The 16,074-nt window shown below is 35.2% G+C and overlaps 2 protein-coding genes across 6 annotated transcripts in view; one reads left to right on the top strand and one right to left on the bottom strand.

Moving 5' to 3' along the window:
• LOC108684953 (ras-like protein 3) overlaps positions 1 to 8,538 on the top strand; it is a 23,581-nt gene extending 15,043 nt beyond the window's left edge. For all 5 annotated transcript variants that reach the window (XM_018189515.1, XM_018189516.1, XM_018189518.1 and 2 more), the window contains 3 exons: positions 6,645 to 6,922; positions 7,215 to 7,496; positions 7,701 to 8,538. In XM_018189515.1, the coding sequence (XP_018045004.1) occupies positions 6,740 to 6,922; positions 7,215 to 7,496; positions 7,701 to 7,790 (555 nt within the window). In that variant the 5' untranslated portion in view covers positions 6,645 to 6,739 and the 3' untranslated portion in view covers positions 7,791 to 8,538. The remainder of the gene's footprint in view (positions 1 to 6,644; positions 6,923 to 7,214; positions 7,497 to 7,700) is intronic.
• LOC108684951 (carboxylesterase 5A-like) overlaps positions 8,382 to 16,074 on the bottom strand; it is an 8,950-nt gene continuing 1,257 nt past the window's right edge. The window contains exons 3-5 of the mRNA XM_018189512.1: positions 11,440 to 11,549; positions 10,394 to 10,895; positions 8,382 to 9,957 (exon numbers count right to left, since the gene is read on the bottom strand). Coding sequence (XP_018045001.1) covers positions 9,116 to 9,957; positions 10,394 to 10,895; positions 11,440 to 11,549 — 1,454 coding nt within the window. The 3' untranslated portion in view covers positions 8,382 to 9,115. The remainder of the gene's footprint in view (positions 9,958 to 10,393; positions 10,896 to 11,439; positions 11,550 to 16,074) is intronic.

Below are 16,074 nucleotides of genomic sequence, written 5' to 3'. Positions count from 1 at the left end.
GCTTATAATTATTTTATTATGCAATATTTTATTATATTCACAAATACTAAATACTTTTTTCTCATACTTTGAAATGAATGTCTTCGATAATCGAACTAGTGATTGCGCAGTCTACCATTTCCATGATTTGTATGCGACAATAGAATTGAAGCAATAATCGATAGTCAAGATGCTTGAGGCAACTACCGAACATGCCTGTCAAATGATTAAGTTTAAATTTCATTCCATCGTATATATCTTCCATCACATATTGCCGCATATTTCTGGAGCAGGATAGCGATGCCTACGCAATCCTTGGAAATTACGTTTAATCACGCGTGACGCAACGGAGAATTGATAATATGTCTTCTGTATTGTTCGTTTCGACACACATGTGCCCTAAACATCCATAGCTGCAGCCACAGCGCAAGCCAGACCTCCGAGACCGCGAGATTGACCGCGTTTCGCACCAATACTTTTCAAAGCTTTTTTCGTCGTCGTCCCGTCTTTGACGCGCTCTCTTTCTCCCGATCAATCTTCACTCGCGTAACAGAAAATATCGGCCACGGTCCTCGGCACCGAGAGTAAGTGAACTTGAGAAGACACGACGATATGTTTTTCGCAATCAAAGCGACGAAAATGAATCAGTAAGCCTCAAAGAGTCAATCTTAAATATGAGCTTTTTTATAAAAAGCTGATTTCATAAATACATGCGATACACATATTATGATTAAGTTGTCTTAAGTTGTCGCTTAATGGAACAAATTTATAATTACATTCATTACATGAATTATCCAGTTTTAACAAAAAATAGGATTTTTTTCTCTTATTTGATTTATTTTTATCGGTCTGAACTTTATTTATAATTATAATTCACTTATAACTATAATATTATAATTACAATTTGCGGAGTCTGCTTTAAATGAACGAAGATAATAGTGCGAGCATAAGATTCTCAACTCGACGCAGGGTTTTTACGAATGTAACGCTTTAAGCCTTTGAACGACATAGGAATGTTTGAAGAGCAAAAGAATTAACAGAGCTTTTAAGAGTTAAATTGTGGGCCTATTTTATTTTTATTCCGAACCCATCGCGCGTCTGGCCGAGTGTCTCCCGCAATGGCGATGATTGGTTTCGGTCGTTCCACCTTCTGAGCGAGACGTGATGCGACGCGACGCGCTCTCGGTATGCGTGTGCGTGCGTAACAACGGGCGTACACATCGATGACGATAGCGCTTCGCCTTCGAGGAGTAAAGACCCGGTTGGGTGAAGTGACTCGACGTCGGTAGAGGTGACCGAGTGCAATCAAGTGTATCGGGAGTCGCTGGAGCAGATAACGTATTTACAGGTCAAAGTGATTGGCGGCGCGACGGTGTATGTGCGACACATCCCTCTTGCTCCTTGTGTAATGCTCGCACACGCACGCACGCACACACACATACACACACACACACACACACACACGGGCGTGACAGACACAGGTCCTTGCACGCGTCCGGGATGTACAACAACGGCGATTGTGCCTAGTACTTGCCGATATGTACGTGTCAGTTACGCGAGGGTCATGTATGCGCGTGTTTACGCGGCAAAACGCACACACTTAAGACTATATGCAAGCTTTGTGTAACGAGTTTTCGTCAAGAGTTTCGAGGGTCCATCACGAATTTGCCATCAAAGTACTTGCGGGAGTATCTTGTGAGAAATCTCCGAGGGGGGAATAATCACTTAATGTAATCGTGGGATAGAATCCCCGAAATCATTATAAAATTCATATAAAATCCCTATGTATAATCTGATAATTACATATGTAATTCCTAATCACGAGGAATCATTATGCATTAGATAAAATCGTTTATTTTATTAAATGACTTCATATGCAATAAGGAAAATTATTTGTAATCAGGTGATACTGTATGAGATCAAATGATACGAAATCATGTAATCTACGGTACAATATTTCAGTTAGTGGTTATCCTCTCGGAAATCTCGCAGGTTGCAGATTGTAAATAAGGTTGATTTCGTTCCATTCCGATAAATTCGTAAGAGGATCATGAAATTGATAAAAGTAAGCAGTGAATCAGTGAAAAAGCTCAGTCCAAGACATCTGCGGAGTCAAAGAACGCGATCGTCTCTTCTCGAATCTATATTCTTGAAATATCTTATAATCTTTTCATTTTTTTTTTCTTTCAAGTTGGTTCCAAATTTTTAAGTATTTCTCTTAGAAGATTAGGTTTTGAAATATAACGATGTGATCTCCATTAGAAGGCAGCAAAGAAAGACTTCGAATGATTCGGAAATAATAAATGATAAATGATGAGTTATTTATATACGAATAGTAATAAAAAATGTAGAGTGCACTCGAAAAATGACACGGTTGCAACAGTCATCTTCGAGTTGCGTTTTCTGCCGGCAGAAATACTTCACGAGAATGAGAAACTTCACGAGAAGCCTTGCTTTCTAATTCCCGCGTTTAGCGGCTTTAATTGTCACGAACCGACATCTCCTAGATAGTAATATACTTAATTAAAGTCAAAGACGAAGGTTAATCAAAGTTCATTCGACCAGTTTCTATTACGTATATAAACGTATCAAAAAGAACTTGATGTGTATTTTATGGAAAACGAGTTAATCAATAAGTGAATGCACAGTAGAAAGCATAGATACAATAAGAATAAATTGCACATTCCTGAAGTTGTCACTATCAGTTTAAAAAGAATGAGATAACTTGAATCATGTCATCCTTTCTTTCTCTCAAGTATTGAGTTAAAGAGAGATGGTGACAGAGTTGAATTGAATTATATCAGCATATATCTCAAGAAAGAGACATACTGATATGATTCAGTTCTTTCTAATGGAGCACAGATGCTAAGATCAGACAATGCGTAGTCTGTATCTGTTACGTCAGTCGAAAATAGAGACCCTCTCTCAAATATGACGCCATTGCAGAGAGTATAGACTCACGTAAAACTTACGAAAATTTATATATTCTACAATAAAGAATTAAATATTGCTGCTCTATTTATCTCGAGTATCTAGACTCTTATTTCAAGATATCTAGTTGAAAAAAATGCTTTAATGCCATGAAGAGTTAAAAAGCAATCGTCTGACATCTCCAAACTCGTCAATAGTCAGAAATTCAGAATTTACAAACCAATGAATTTCTGATAAACTTCCTCGAGTTATAAATACAAATTGTGAAGAGAGCATAGAGATTGTTTTCGTTTATATATTGTCTATATAAATTCGTCAGAATTACGTCTCGGTTTCTGCGAGTCTCTCATGTTGCACGGAGAGTTCAGGTATCCTTAACAAAGTAAATCATAGGATGGATTATCCTTATCCTTCGAGAAAAATGAATACAGGGTGCAAAACCGGCTGAAGTTTCTTTTTTCTTGAGTACACACGTGCACGTGTTTTGAAGAGCTGATTCTTCGATTTCTCTATTGATGAATCTTAAATCTCAAACGCAAAGATTTTGTTCCACGCGAAATAACTAGGTCAGCAGAATTTTGGCGAACTTTCCTCTAATCTGTATTTAAATGTGTGTAGGTATATATATGTGTGTGTGTGTGCACTAAAGCTTTAGAGATATCAAAGTAGCATAATCCTTTTATCTAAGCCGAAATGCCGATAACTTTCCTATTGACTATTTCGCCATTTTCTAGTTGTCTGTAGTTCAATAAGCACTTAATATTATTGGAATATGGGTCTTGTTTACGTTGCTTGCATTTGACATCTTTGCTTTCTCTCTTTTCAAGGTCAAATATATATCTATCTCATTTTAAGTGCAAACATTTTTGGGGCTTTCAAGCAACGCGAACAACTTATGGTTAGTAAATCAAAAATGGAAGATTTTTGCGCTACTTTGATTTATCTAGAGCTTTATGGGTTAATTCTAAGCAGAATTGACATAAGACTCGTAATGTGTTCTCGTAAAACTTGTAAGAATTTGTGATTAATATCCTAATTTTATGCGTATTGTAAGACGTACGATTTTTCGTAAATATCTACGATTCCTTGTAAATTTTATGGTTAGTAAAAAGCTACCTGTAAAAATATTGTATAAAGATATAAGCATTTAAAAATTCTCACAAATCTTACAAGAATATGTTATGAGCTTTACGATTCTGCTTAGAATTTAGACATTAGTGTGTTGCAACTTTGAATGCATTCCGTTTTGTGCTTACAGAGTTTGTAAACATCATTTATCCTTATTTAATATTTGATAAACAAGAATGATTACGTATTGAAAATGGAACGCATCCTTTGTGTATGACATTTTTTCAATCGCGGACCGATATTCATAGTCCGTTCTTATTACAAAACTGTCTTAAGTAATGTTTAAGTTGCTAATAGTTCTGTGATTGGTTTACAACATCTCAAGATTGTACTTAAGATAGTCTTGAATATAAGAACTGACTACTGGCCGCGGAGAAACACCGAAAGTTCGATCCACTTGATATTCCTTCTCGAACATCAACTTGTTGCCCCTGTTCGCCCCTTTTATACGATCTCCATTAACTCACGGCGCATTTAATTGTCCTATATGTATTTAACGAAATTGTAAAATGTAAATACATCATAACGAAGCTAAACGAGCGACGCGCATATCTCTTTCAAGGCACTATTTCGCAAAATCGAAGATCAATGTTTCATGATATCAGCATGTCGTCGTGTTATTATAGATACTGTTGATCTTTGTTAATGAACTTGTAGAAGAACAACACTATCGCGAACTGCCTGGAGAATGGAGAAAAGTTGACGAGAAATTAAACACGGCATACACCTTGGAGAGAGCAAGGAAAAACCGTGGAAAAAAAGAAAGCTTGAGAGCTATTCCCCATTCCCGGGAAAGATACACTCGTAAAAGATAATGAAGTTATTTCCTACCGTGCGTGTTCCTTTCCACGGGTTCTTATTTTTTGTTCACGTGTTCATTTTTCTTAAATTATACTTATTAAAATTTTTCTTAAATTACAATACATTGTAATCATGATTAATCTCATTTTGTAAAGACCAGACAAAGAAGTCATGTGTTGTCCAAGAAAATATTGAGAAACTTTGAAATTCTATTCCTGCAAAAACATTTTCTTTCTCCGCTTTTTTCCGAAGTGATTGTTATACGAGTATCTTTGAGGACTAAATTTGAAATTGATTCGCCATCGCAGTGACGTACGACACAATTTGTTCGAAAATAGATAACCGATTTTAAATTTGTCAAGTGACATTTCGGTGAATTATTTATTGACGATCAACCTGATCGGAATAATATCTTATACAAAATTATAGGAGACACATTGCCATATCTTTTTCTTATGTTCACAAATATTCGTTACACTAGTCAACAAAATTCAATTTTTTTTACAAAGTAAATAACAATAAATAAACAAATTGAATTAAATACGGATTTGAAACATTCAATGTGTCATACATGTATGTAAATAGTAATCGAAAAATACAAAAGTCGAATAAAATTTTTTTTAATTGTTTGAAATTGTAGAAATCTAACAATGCGATGTGCAGTTTTTAGAAATTTTTTTCGAAATTCACATGTAAAAGATGTCAATAATAGTTTATTGTTGTAAAATTTTAAATTCATTTTAGAAATATTACGCCTTTGAGGTAACTTTATCAAACATCGTAACCAACGAAAGTCCTAGAGTAATAGCAGCAGCTTTCATTGTACAGGTCCATTCATAAGGTAAAATCAATGACGAATTGGCACAAAGAATTCTGCGGTTGTCGATTGGTTGCAGCGTGTCGCCATGATGCCACCGTTAACCAATCAACGTCCTATTCGCGATATTCGCGTTTTCTCTCTTACTCTACTATTCGTGAAACAACACTCTTCAGCGAAGTAAAACACGACAAGAGAAGCAACGCGTGATTTTGTGGAGCAAATGCTACTACTTTCCCGTGAAACAATTAACTATACCGCTTCCGTTTCCGGATATCAGAATTTTGCATGATATCAGCAGTTTTCAGCTTTAAGTAGCAGTAGCCTGAAAAAGGAAACTTTCCACGAAGCGCAGCATAAAGTTCAAATTTAAAATTATAATGGTGCGCTTCAAAATATAATGACATAAAATTGAGTCATCTTCTTAAAAAAATTTAAATACAAAGAATTAAATGTTTATCTTTATGATACACAAAAAATGTATAGCTGGCATCATAAATAGCTATAATTAATCATTTACAATGTCAATTATATATTATTTTTGTACAACATAGAACTTTAAATATAATTATTATTACTAATATTATAACAGTAATAACCATAAAAATGGTGCTTTTAACTATAATTATTTTACCACGCAATTATAAATACAAATTGTAGTCACAGATACCGAACACTTTTCTCTCAATATATCTTTATGAATAGCTCTCTTTTTCTATTTAACGAAACGAGTCCTTGATCGATATAATATTAGAAATTGTAGAGATTATTATTCTTCACGGAAGAACATGATTGCCTTCCTATACATATAACGATCCTAGTAATTTATCATAATCGCATATATGACCTCTGTTCTACTTCGCATGAAATCACCGCATAAAAAGCATTGAGTCATAAAGGCTGAGTCGTCCCGAAGAAGGTGTGTCATTAAAATTAATCCATTGTGTAATGTTCACAGCTTCTAGACGGTTGCATGTTGTTGTTTCAGGTCCGTCTCACTGAGAGCAAATCAAGGCAAAACGTGGCGGATTCGGTGACCCCTCGACTGTGATCAGGCCCATAGGCAGTAGGTAGGGCAAGGAGATGCGCGAATATAAAATAGTGGTGCTGGGCAGTGGAGGTGTAGGCAAGTCCGCCCTCACTGTCCAGTTTGTCCAGGAAATCTTCGTAGAGAAGTATGACCCGACGATTGAGGATAGTTACCGCAAGCAAGTCGAGGTCGACGGTCAACAATGTATGTTAGAAATTCTAGACACAGCCGGCACGGTAAGTATCTTCCCTCTTAAATGTATTTGCTGTTTCTTTATTCCGGATATACCGTTAGACAAAAAATTGATTTTATTTATTTTAATTCCTAAGTATTAATTTTGACTTATTTCTTTCTATACTGTTTCCGTCTGTTTTGTTCACGTAATGTGGAAGTTTTTATAAAGTAGCATAAAGATATGTTGTTTCATTTATCTCTTAACGCGTCGCGTAACTTTCTCTTTCACTTTATGATTGTAACAATACGGATTGCATTTTTGAGTGACGTTATCATATTCTTGTCTGTTCGCAGGAACAATTCACAGCCATGAGGGACCTTTATATGAAAAATGGGCAGGGCTTCGTGTTAGTGTATTCGATAACAGCACAATCAACCTTCAACGACCTGCAAGACCTCAGAGAACAGATCTTGCGAGTAAAGGACACAGATGATGTGCCGATGGTGCTAGTAGGTAACAAGTGTGACCTGGAGGATGAGAGGGTAGTAGGAAAGGATCAGGGTGTCAACCTTGCCCGGCAATTCAATTGCGTGTTTATGGAGACCTCTGCCAAAGCTAAAATTAATGTTCGCGATGTGAGTTGTGACTCTCAATTTCATTTATTTTGATTTAAACAGCATTTTATAGTAGTCGTATTTTACAATCTCATCTCACTCATCTTATTTTTTAATAAAAGTAATTAGCTCGCAATATTTTGTACAATGCTAATAATGTTGTATTCTAATCGATAAATAATTGCTGCAGTCAAGTTTTAACAACTTGTTGTCTTTCGCTTTCAGATTTTCTACGACCTGGTGCGACAAATAAACAAGAAATCGCCAGAGAAGAAGATGAAGCAAAAGAAGAAATCGCTGTGCCTACTTCTGTAAGGTATATGTGGCGGAGCCCATATTCTCCTACATGAAAATCCGAGGATACCAGTGGATTAAAAAAAAAGGACCGGAGCGGTTATAAAACAAGGAAGATACTAATGACAAAAGAGGAGGAGGGGGCTGACGGAATATTAGGCGACAGTAGAACGGGAGTCTACGGTACTGAAATCCGAATGGTTGTAAGATGATGGTAGAGAGACGGGAGAATAAGGGCATATAAAGGGCACAAGGTAACGCAGCGGAGCGAAGAACGAAGAGATACGTGCAAAGGAACGCAGCGATAAACGGAAGGAAATATTGTATATAACATTGGTTCCGGGATGGCTCGTGTGCACGCGCAAGCAACGGCGCACAAAGTAGGATACGAGACCCCGCAAACATCGGTTATCACTGTAGGAATTTTGCATGAATAAATGAAGGGGAAAATGATTAATTAATAGTATATATTTAGGAGAAAGGAAGAGATAAGAAAAAAAGAAACGTTTGTGTGGATGTGCGCGTGCGCAGACCACCAGCCCCCATGCATCGCGCTCTCGCCGCGCACCTCTCTCTCTCTTATATAATATAATAATTATACATAGATGGTACTTGAACATTATTGCTATTATTATTAATATTAATTATTATTATCGGATCATCAAAATATTCATAAGTTATCGAACTGTTTGTTTCTCAAACAAAGTATGTTTTTCTATATCTCTCCGTATTAAGGCAAATAAAAAAATCAATGAATGTTAAAAAAAAAGGGCCCAAGTTTCCTACTCTTGTAATGCAACCTGGATTTCATTTTATTTCATTCCGAGCCCCCTTTGTCTCGTTTGTGAACTATGTTCTGCCATTCGCCTGATTATTATTATAGATAATTTCTCCTTGTTTCGTATTAATCTACATCAAGTAATATGTAAGATAAGAAGAACGGAATAAAATAACTTTGTGATATACGCAATGTAATTGAGATAACAAACATGCGAACATAGGAAAATTTACTATACTATATCGCAATAAATACAGACATACGAGTGCGAGAAATCTCAATTAAATGCGTACAACAATTGTGAAACAATCGCGAAACATATACAAATCTATTTACACAAGAAGATGCGAATTTCGCGAGATATGTATTCTACAAGAATATAACAAGATTGTTACTGCGTTTGCTTCTAAAAAGTAGAGTGTGGAAAGATATCTTGTTATAAAATTGCAAAATCCGACAACGCCATCTCGTTTTCTTTCGTTATTGGTCTATTAAAAATATACAATAGCGAGCGCAATAACACGTTTTTTTTAAATTCAGTATTTAATATTTCACGCTGTGACCGTAGCTAGAACCAAAAGCGATGAAACGCCACCGTAGCCATCACGCCGCTGAGACACACGCTATGAGAGAATATCCTCCATGTCGTCGCCGTGCTTGTAACATTGCAACAATTGTTCATCGCCTCCATCATAACCTGCGGATAATATTCGTTCCAGAATGCGAGCGCTTTGTAATCCACTGCACCCGGCTCGTTCATCTCGATATTTTTATCGATGATCAGAATTCTCGGATTATCCTGCGTATAGGACTCCCACTTGACCGATACTGTCCTCTCCACGAAGGAAGGATCCCCGGTTTTGGCGAACGTTCCCAGCATTGTCATCATCGACTCGGACATCCTTTTGTCGTTGAAGTTCCATTGCGTCGCACTGACGCCCGTCGATGTATGCGGTAAACCCCAAACGAATGGGAGCTCGAACATGTGCGGCACACCGGCCCATTCCGGTACGTCCTTCGCGACCGGTTGCTTGGGACGATAGTCAAATCGATATACGAAAGCTGTCGATTTTTTCGCCACTTTATCGGCCAATTGTGTCAGGCCAGCCGCGAAATTCTTTTCCGTTTGCAGGTCCAAGTATCTGTCACGGAACACCGTCATGTTTGTCGTGGTTGGATATGGTCTGTAAAAGAATAGCACCGCGTTTGCCACCATCTCTGGCTTCAATTCACACGTGCTGTTGTCATCTGAGATCTCCAGTGCCGCTGTGAATTCATCTGTGATCATCGTCTCGAAGTTTTCCGAAGAAAGTCCGCCCTCTGGATTCTTATCACTGATGATCTCCATGTACGCCAAAACTTGCTCGTTATTCGTATAGCCAACCATTAGCGGCACCGCATTGAAGTTACCTAATTCGTTGTTTTATTAAAGTTTAAGGAAAAATTTAAATTATATCGAAAGAAATATAAAGATCGAAAGGAATTCCTAAAAGAATATTGAAAAGAATTCAAACTTTTAGAGAACAAAAAAACATTTGAACATGTTTTAGAGTATCTTCGCGTATCTTTAAATCAGTATTAATAATTTTCTCTTGTGTTTATTTCTACCAATGTTAACGTCAATTTAATTAATCTTCAAAATTAGAAAAAGATAAAAGTAAATTAAATCGTAATTAAAGTTAATCTGCATTGATAGAAGTAAACATTAGTATCAAATTATAAAACGAAGTTTTATAATAAGAAAAAAAGATCTTAAGCTCAATATGATGCTTTTTAAATATCTCCGCTTATCTTTAAATTGATTTTAAAGAGTTCTAGTCATATAGTCATATAACATTATCATTACCATTTTCCAAGATGTCCCTAGGATGTTGAGCAAGAAATGGATCCGTCTCGTTGTTGATTTCTGCGTCGACGATCGGGCCCCAGCTCTCGATGTCAGATGAGTGCTTGATTAAGAAATCGGCTGATAGTCGACGTAAGCATTCCATCAGCTTACTGGTCGGTCGTCGATCGCAGCCGAATTTATTGGTTATAATATCGACGATCGGCTTCTCTCTTTCTAGCGTGCCAACAGAACTGATGGCGTCCCCGCTCATAGCAATCGCCTTGTGGAATTTCCCTTTACTGAGAGGACTCAGCATATGCAGTCCTACACTTATGGCACCGGAATTGTGACCAAAGATGATAATATTATTGGGCGAGCCGTTGAAATATTTGATGTTTCGTTTTATCCAGTCAAGGGCGGCGATTTGATCGAACATGCCATAATTACCGGACGCCTCAGAGTCTGTCGTCGTGAAGAATCCGAGAATGTTTAATCGATACGCCACCGTCACCACTAGCACCTGCCGGCCGCAAAAGTCGTCCCTGTTTAATCTCACGGATTGTTAAAAACTTTTCTCTGCGTTTTTTTTAAGCGTGCGCGCGATAAAATCTCACCAGTAATCGTTACCGAAAGTTTCAAGATTTACTTTAGTTTCGTAATTTGTGCCACGCAAACGATCAATTCATTTTCTTTTCCCCGCGGTGAGTTATTCACCTGAGAGCCATAAACGATACCGCATTATGTACATTCCATCAGATGTATAACGAAAGCTCCATTAATAATGCATCGCGGGCGAATATCAAAGGGTGCGGTTCTATGCTAGAAGTAACAGCACGCGAGATGAGGAAAAGGAAAAGGCTTGGTCTGATTCAATTCCCTTCGATTTTACGTCCGCTTAGTAAATGTCCAGGAAATTGATTGAACACCGTTAAAAATACACGTTAATCATCCTCTCTCTTCCCAGATATCGTGATCATATTGATTAGATCGCTGTCGACCGGGTCACGTTAATTTCAATCTTAGATTCTGGCAAGTATTATATTTTGCGTAATGCAATGTCGCACCTTTTGTTTGGAAACGAATACAGAGGCGTCCCAGATTGCTGGAGTTCCAGTGTTGAAATCGCCACCATGGAACCAAACCATCACTGGCCATTGGTCGTTCTGACGGTTTCCTACGCACATAAAATATTCGTTAACTATCAGAACTATCAGTCTACCGAAAGAGGGATGTTATACTGATGATAAGAAGGTTTTTATTGTATTATGAGCTTCACGCAAGCTGGATCATACTCGGTTTCCAGACAAGGTCTGAACATCTATGATCTATATTTTTTAAGGGTTTCGTAAGTATTAACGAAAATAGATAAAAACAATATTAACGAATCTAATATCTTTTATTTTATGATTTTATGGCTTTAGACTATAAATGTCTTATTAAAATAGAAGGAAATCTTGAATAATATCTTATTAAAACTTGAGATAAAAGCAATATTAACGAATCTAATATCTTTTATTTTATGATTTTATGACTTTAGACTATAAATGTCTTATTAAAATAGAAGAAAATCTTGAATAATATCTTATTAAAACTTGATTGCGCTAAAAATAGGCTGTGATATAATCATAGTCTGCTCGAATAATGTTTTAGTATTTTTGTTAGATTATTTTTATCAAAATAAAGTAGAAGAAAATAGTGAGTAATATTTTTATTTAAAAATAAGCTGCATTAACAATAGATTGTTTGAGTAAAGTTTTAACATTTCATATTATTTTTTCGAACTAAAAAAATGTAGAAGGAAATCTTGAACAATAATATTTTATTAAAATTTGATTACAAAGATAAGCTATATGATAACCGTAGGCTGCTCAAGTAAAGTTTAAGTGTATTTCTTTTCACATTATTTTTTTATTAAAATAATTTGTAGGAGAAAATCTTGGATAATATTTTCTTAGAATTTGCCAAAGATAGACTGCAGTAACAGTAGGTTATTCAAGTAAAATTTTTAGTGTTTCTTTTCATATTATAATCCTATTGTCGTATAGATCGAGAAAGAGAATTTATGTGAAGCCACCACATACACATTCAAGATTCTATTTCCAACCTATCGAGCTTACGATAACAGGGACCGGTACGAGATCTCCCTACCCCCCTGTGGTTTCCTGAACACGGACATTCAGTCCGGCATTATCGTCCTGTCGGTCTCTTAGCGACGACCTTGACAGACTTGCATATGTTTCTTTCTTTCGGTATTTTCCGTATTCAAATTATTGTCAATGGTGGAAGGGATTGCAAGCACGCCTCAATGTTGCGCCGATAGCGCGACCTGAACCTCGTAAGTATGAGTATGGTATCCGGTGTAACTTCTTACGTGAATCAATGACTCATGACAACGAGTCGTGGCGATTCAACGACTTCCTCACTGAAAGACGACCGAAGGAACGAAAAGAAAGGGTAAGAGCGAGAAGGCGAGCTTTCGTGACCGGCTTTCTGGTATCTCCGCATCTCAGGCCGGGGCCCCTGGAAGATCGCGTGCCACCGCGGGCGCGCTAGTTACTGTTACTACTCTTACTACCTCCACGTTATATATCGACCTCGACTATCGTCGTCGTCGTCGTCGTCATACGTGATTTCGCAAATTCGCGACTTCGCGTCCCACGATCGGTTCTCCTTTTTTTTCTCGGATGGAGGAAAAAAAGAGAGAGAGACACTGTTTAATGGTGACAATTTCGTTTGACGATGATCGAAGTATGTTGCGAGCTTTCGGTTTGCATTCAGCCAAGGCTTAGACATGTATTTGAAATACTTTTATTTAAAAAACAGTACTTGTAAAAGATAATTATATTTTGTATTTCAACGGAGCACATGAAAGTTTTGTGTTTTGTATTTCAATATTAATAACAAAAGAAAAGTCGAAAGTATTTTGTATTTTGTATTTCAAATACTAAGATTGACAATCAATCTTATTATTTCAATTAAAAATACAAAAAATTTTTAGTCTTTCGTCGTTTTTAAATACAAAATTCATAATACCTTTATGTGCTCCGCTGAAATACAAATCACAAAATATACATTTGTATTGCAAAAAATTTTAAATAAAAAATTTTAAAATATAAAAAATGTCTAGTCCTACCATCCATTCAGCTTCAGCCATTCTATCAGTCACATTTCTTCTGAACGTGCATATTCGAGTTTTTTAAAGGTATATACCTACATTTTCTGGTTATACTTCATTAAATTTGTATTAGGATAAAAGGGACGAATGGAAATCACAATGCGCATTGCGAAAGTAATTAAAATATTTGCTGCGTCAACGCTGAAAGTTTCAAATAAACTTATTTGAAACAAAATATTCTTTGTCATGATAAAAATATTATTTTTGATAAATCTATTCAGAATTGTAATGTAAACTCTTTTTATTAATTAAATATAAGTAATAATAAGGGTTACGAGTCAGTTAAAAATAATAAAGTTTAATATTTAAAATTAAAATTGTAAAAAATACAAACGTTTCGACGCCGATCGGACTATTCTCAATGTTAAAATAATAATATTACAATAAATGTTGGATTCTCAATCAAAAACAGTATTCTTATACGTTATGAAGTAGATTTAAAAATGCAAATACGTGTCACATGCTCATGTCTTTCTTCTTTGTTAAAAATATGTGGTTCATTGAAATATTAAATGTAAGACGTTGAAATCGCTCAATATAATTATTGCGTATCAAAAATGAAAAGAATAATTCAATGGATATTGTAATTTTATAAGCCATAGTGCGGTATCAGAGCAGCATCGATGCTACACGTCTCTTCGATCTAATTCATTTCAGTGAACCACCTCCACCTATTAACGGAAACTATAATATAAAAACGAACAACATAAAAACAATTTATGTCTAATAACAATAAAAAATGTATTATATAAATATATTACAATTAAAATTATTAAAAGATAAATTTGTTGGAAGCAAAAACTATTTATTGTAAAATAATAGAAAGCAGCTCACTAAAACAAAAATTCATTATATCGCAAACACTTAAATTCTATCGGTTTAGTCAAAAATCAGTATTTGATCAGCGAATCAGTGTCAACTATATTGAAATTAATTAATAAAGAAGGAAGATGACGTTTGTACTTTTTATAATTTTAGTGTTAAATATTAAATTTTATTATTTTTAATTGATTCGTAGCCCTTATTACAATATTACTTATATTTATTTCAATTGTGCCATTCTATCAATCTATATCTTTTTATTAAGTCTTTAATAAATTTTAAATATTAAAATTTTTTTAAGAACTTTTTTATATTTATTCTACTATATTTTAATTAATTCTGTATTCATCAAGGTTAATTAAAAGGGCAATTTATAATCTATTTAAAATAAACGTATTTTAATTAATTCTGTACTCATTAAATTAATTAAAAGGGCATTTATAATTTATTTAAGATAAATGTAATTATTAATATTTTTTATTTTATTTGTTAATAATTTATTTTTGCTAGTCGTATTATTCTCAATTTAAACTTTTCTGAAAAGTAGAGATATCAATATAAATAAAAAAAAAACCTTGAAAGAAATAATCATTGAGAACAATCAAGCGTGACTGAAGTGTAAACTTCACAGAAGAATTATCTGAGTTAAACCATATCGAGTATTAACAGAACGTCCACCTTCATGCTTTTTATGTTGCAACGACGTGATAAATCTTCTCTGCACGACACTAGGATACTTCACAAGGCACCTTATTCATTTTTTGCTTTGGTCTACTTTTATCTGATCACAGTGGTATAATGCTCGCCCCCGCGAGTAATCACCGTAATCACCCCTTTTCTCTCGGATGATAAGAATCAGTCTCTAAGAATCTAAGGGCGAGCTTTATTTTGCGGAACGAACTTCGTTGTTGACCGCAGTCGTTTTTTGTTCGTGCCCTAACGTTGTCGAAGTTTACGTGTAGAAAAGAAATAGCACGCAGATAGTATCAAAGACTTATTATCAGCCAAATGTTTCTCTATCAATTATATTTATGACAAGACAAAATTCATATTACAAAAATTCATATCTTGCCTGTAAGAATGAACGAAAATATACATCTAAGGCTTTTGTTTCTCTCATTCCAGTCAGAAATGACTCATCGAATTGATGCCAAGTCGACATTGATATGATGATTTCGACCTCAATTAGACATCGAGTGTTAACAGAACGTCCACTTTCATGCTTTTTATGTAACGACGTGATAAATTGCATTCTAATAACAGTCATTTCCTACTGAGGATATATCTGAATTCTTTGAAGGGTACATTTTTTTTTTGCGAATCTGAGACATTTAATGGCCAAGTGCTCTTGGCCATTAAAGGTCACTTCTCATTTGAAAGTACTTAAATAAGTTCTCAACCTAAAATTAGTATCGTAAAATTAATATCGAAAAATAAAGTAAAATTTTGTAAAATATCTACGTAAAGTAAAGTAAAATTTCCTATAATAAAGCACACTATTAAAAACATTCTATCAGAGTGACTTCATGTATCCTTGTTTAACACTCAATGAATAACAAGAATAAAACTAAATTGCATTCGGATGGTATTTAATCTGAATTTAATCGAGAAATTAAGCTCACTTTTCCAGCGATCACTTATCGAGTGAGAAATCTGTATACATTCTAGATGGAGAGAACATGAATGAAAAATTAATGCCCGA

The sequence above is a fragment of the Atta colombica genome, unplaced genomic scaffold (assembly GCF_001594045.1).
Source record: "Atta colombica isolate Treedump-2 unplaced genomic scaffold, Acol1.0 scaffold141, whole genome shotgun sequence".
In the NCBI taxonomy this organism is placed as follows: Eukaryota; Metazoa; Arthropoda; class Insecta; order Hymenoptera; family Formicidae; genus Atta; species Atta colombica.
The sequence above is the reverse complement of the archived record's forward strand: the minus strand, read 5'-3'. Positions and strand labels throughout refer to the sequence as shown.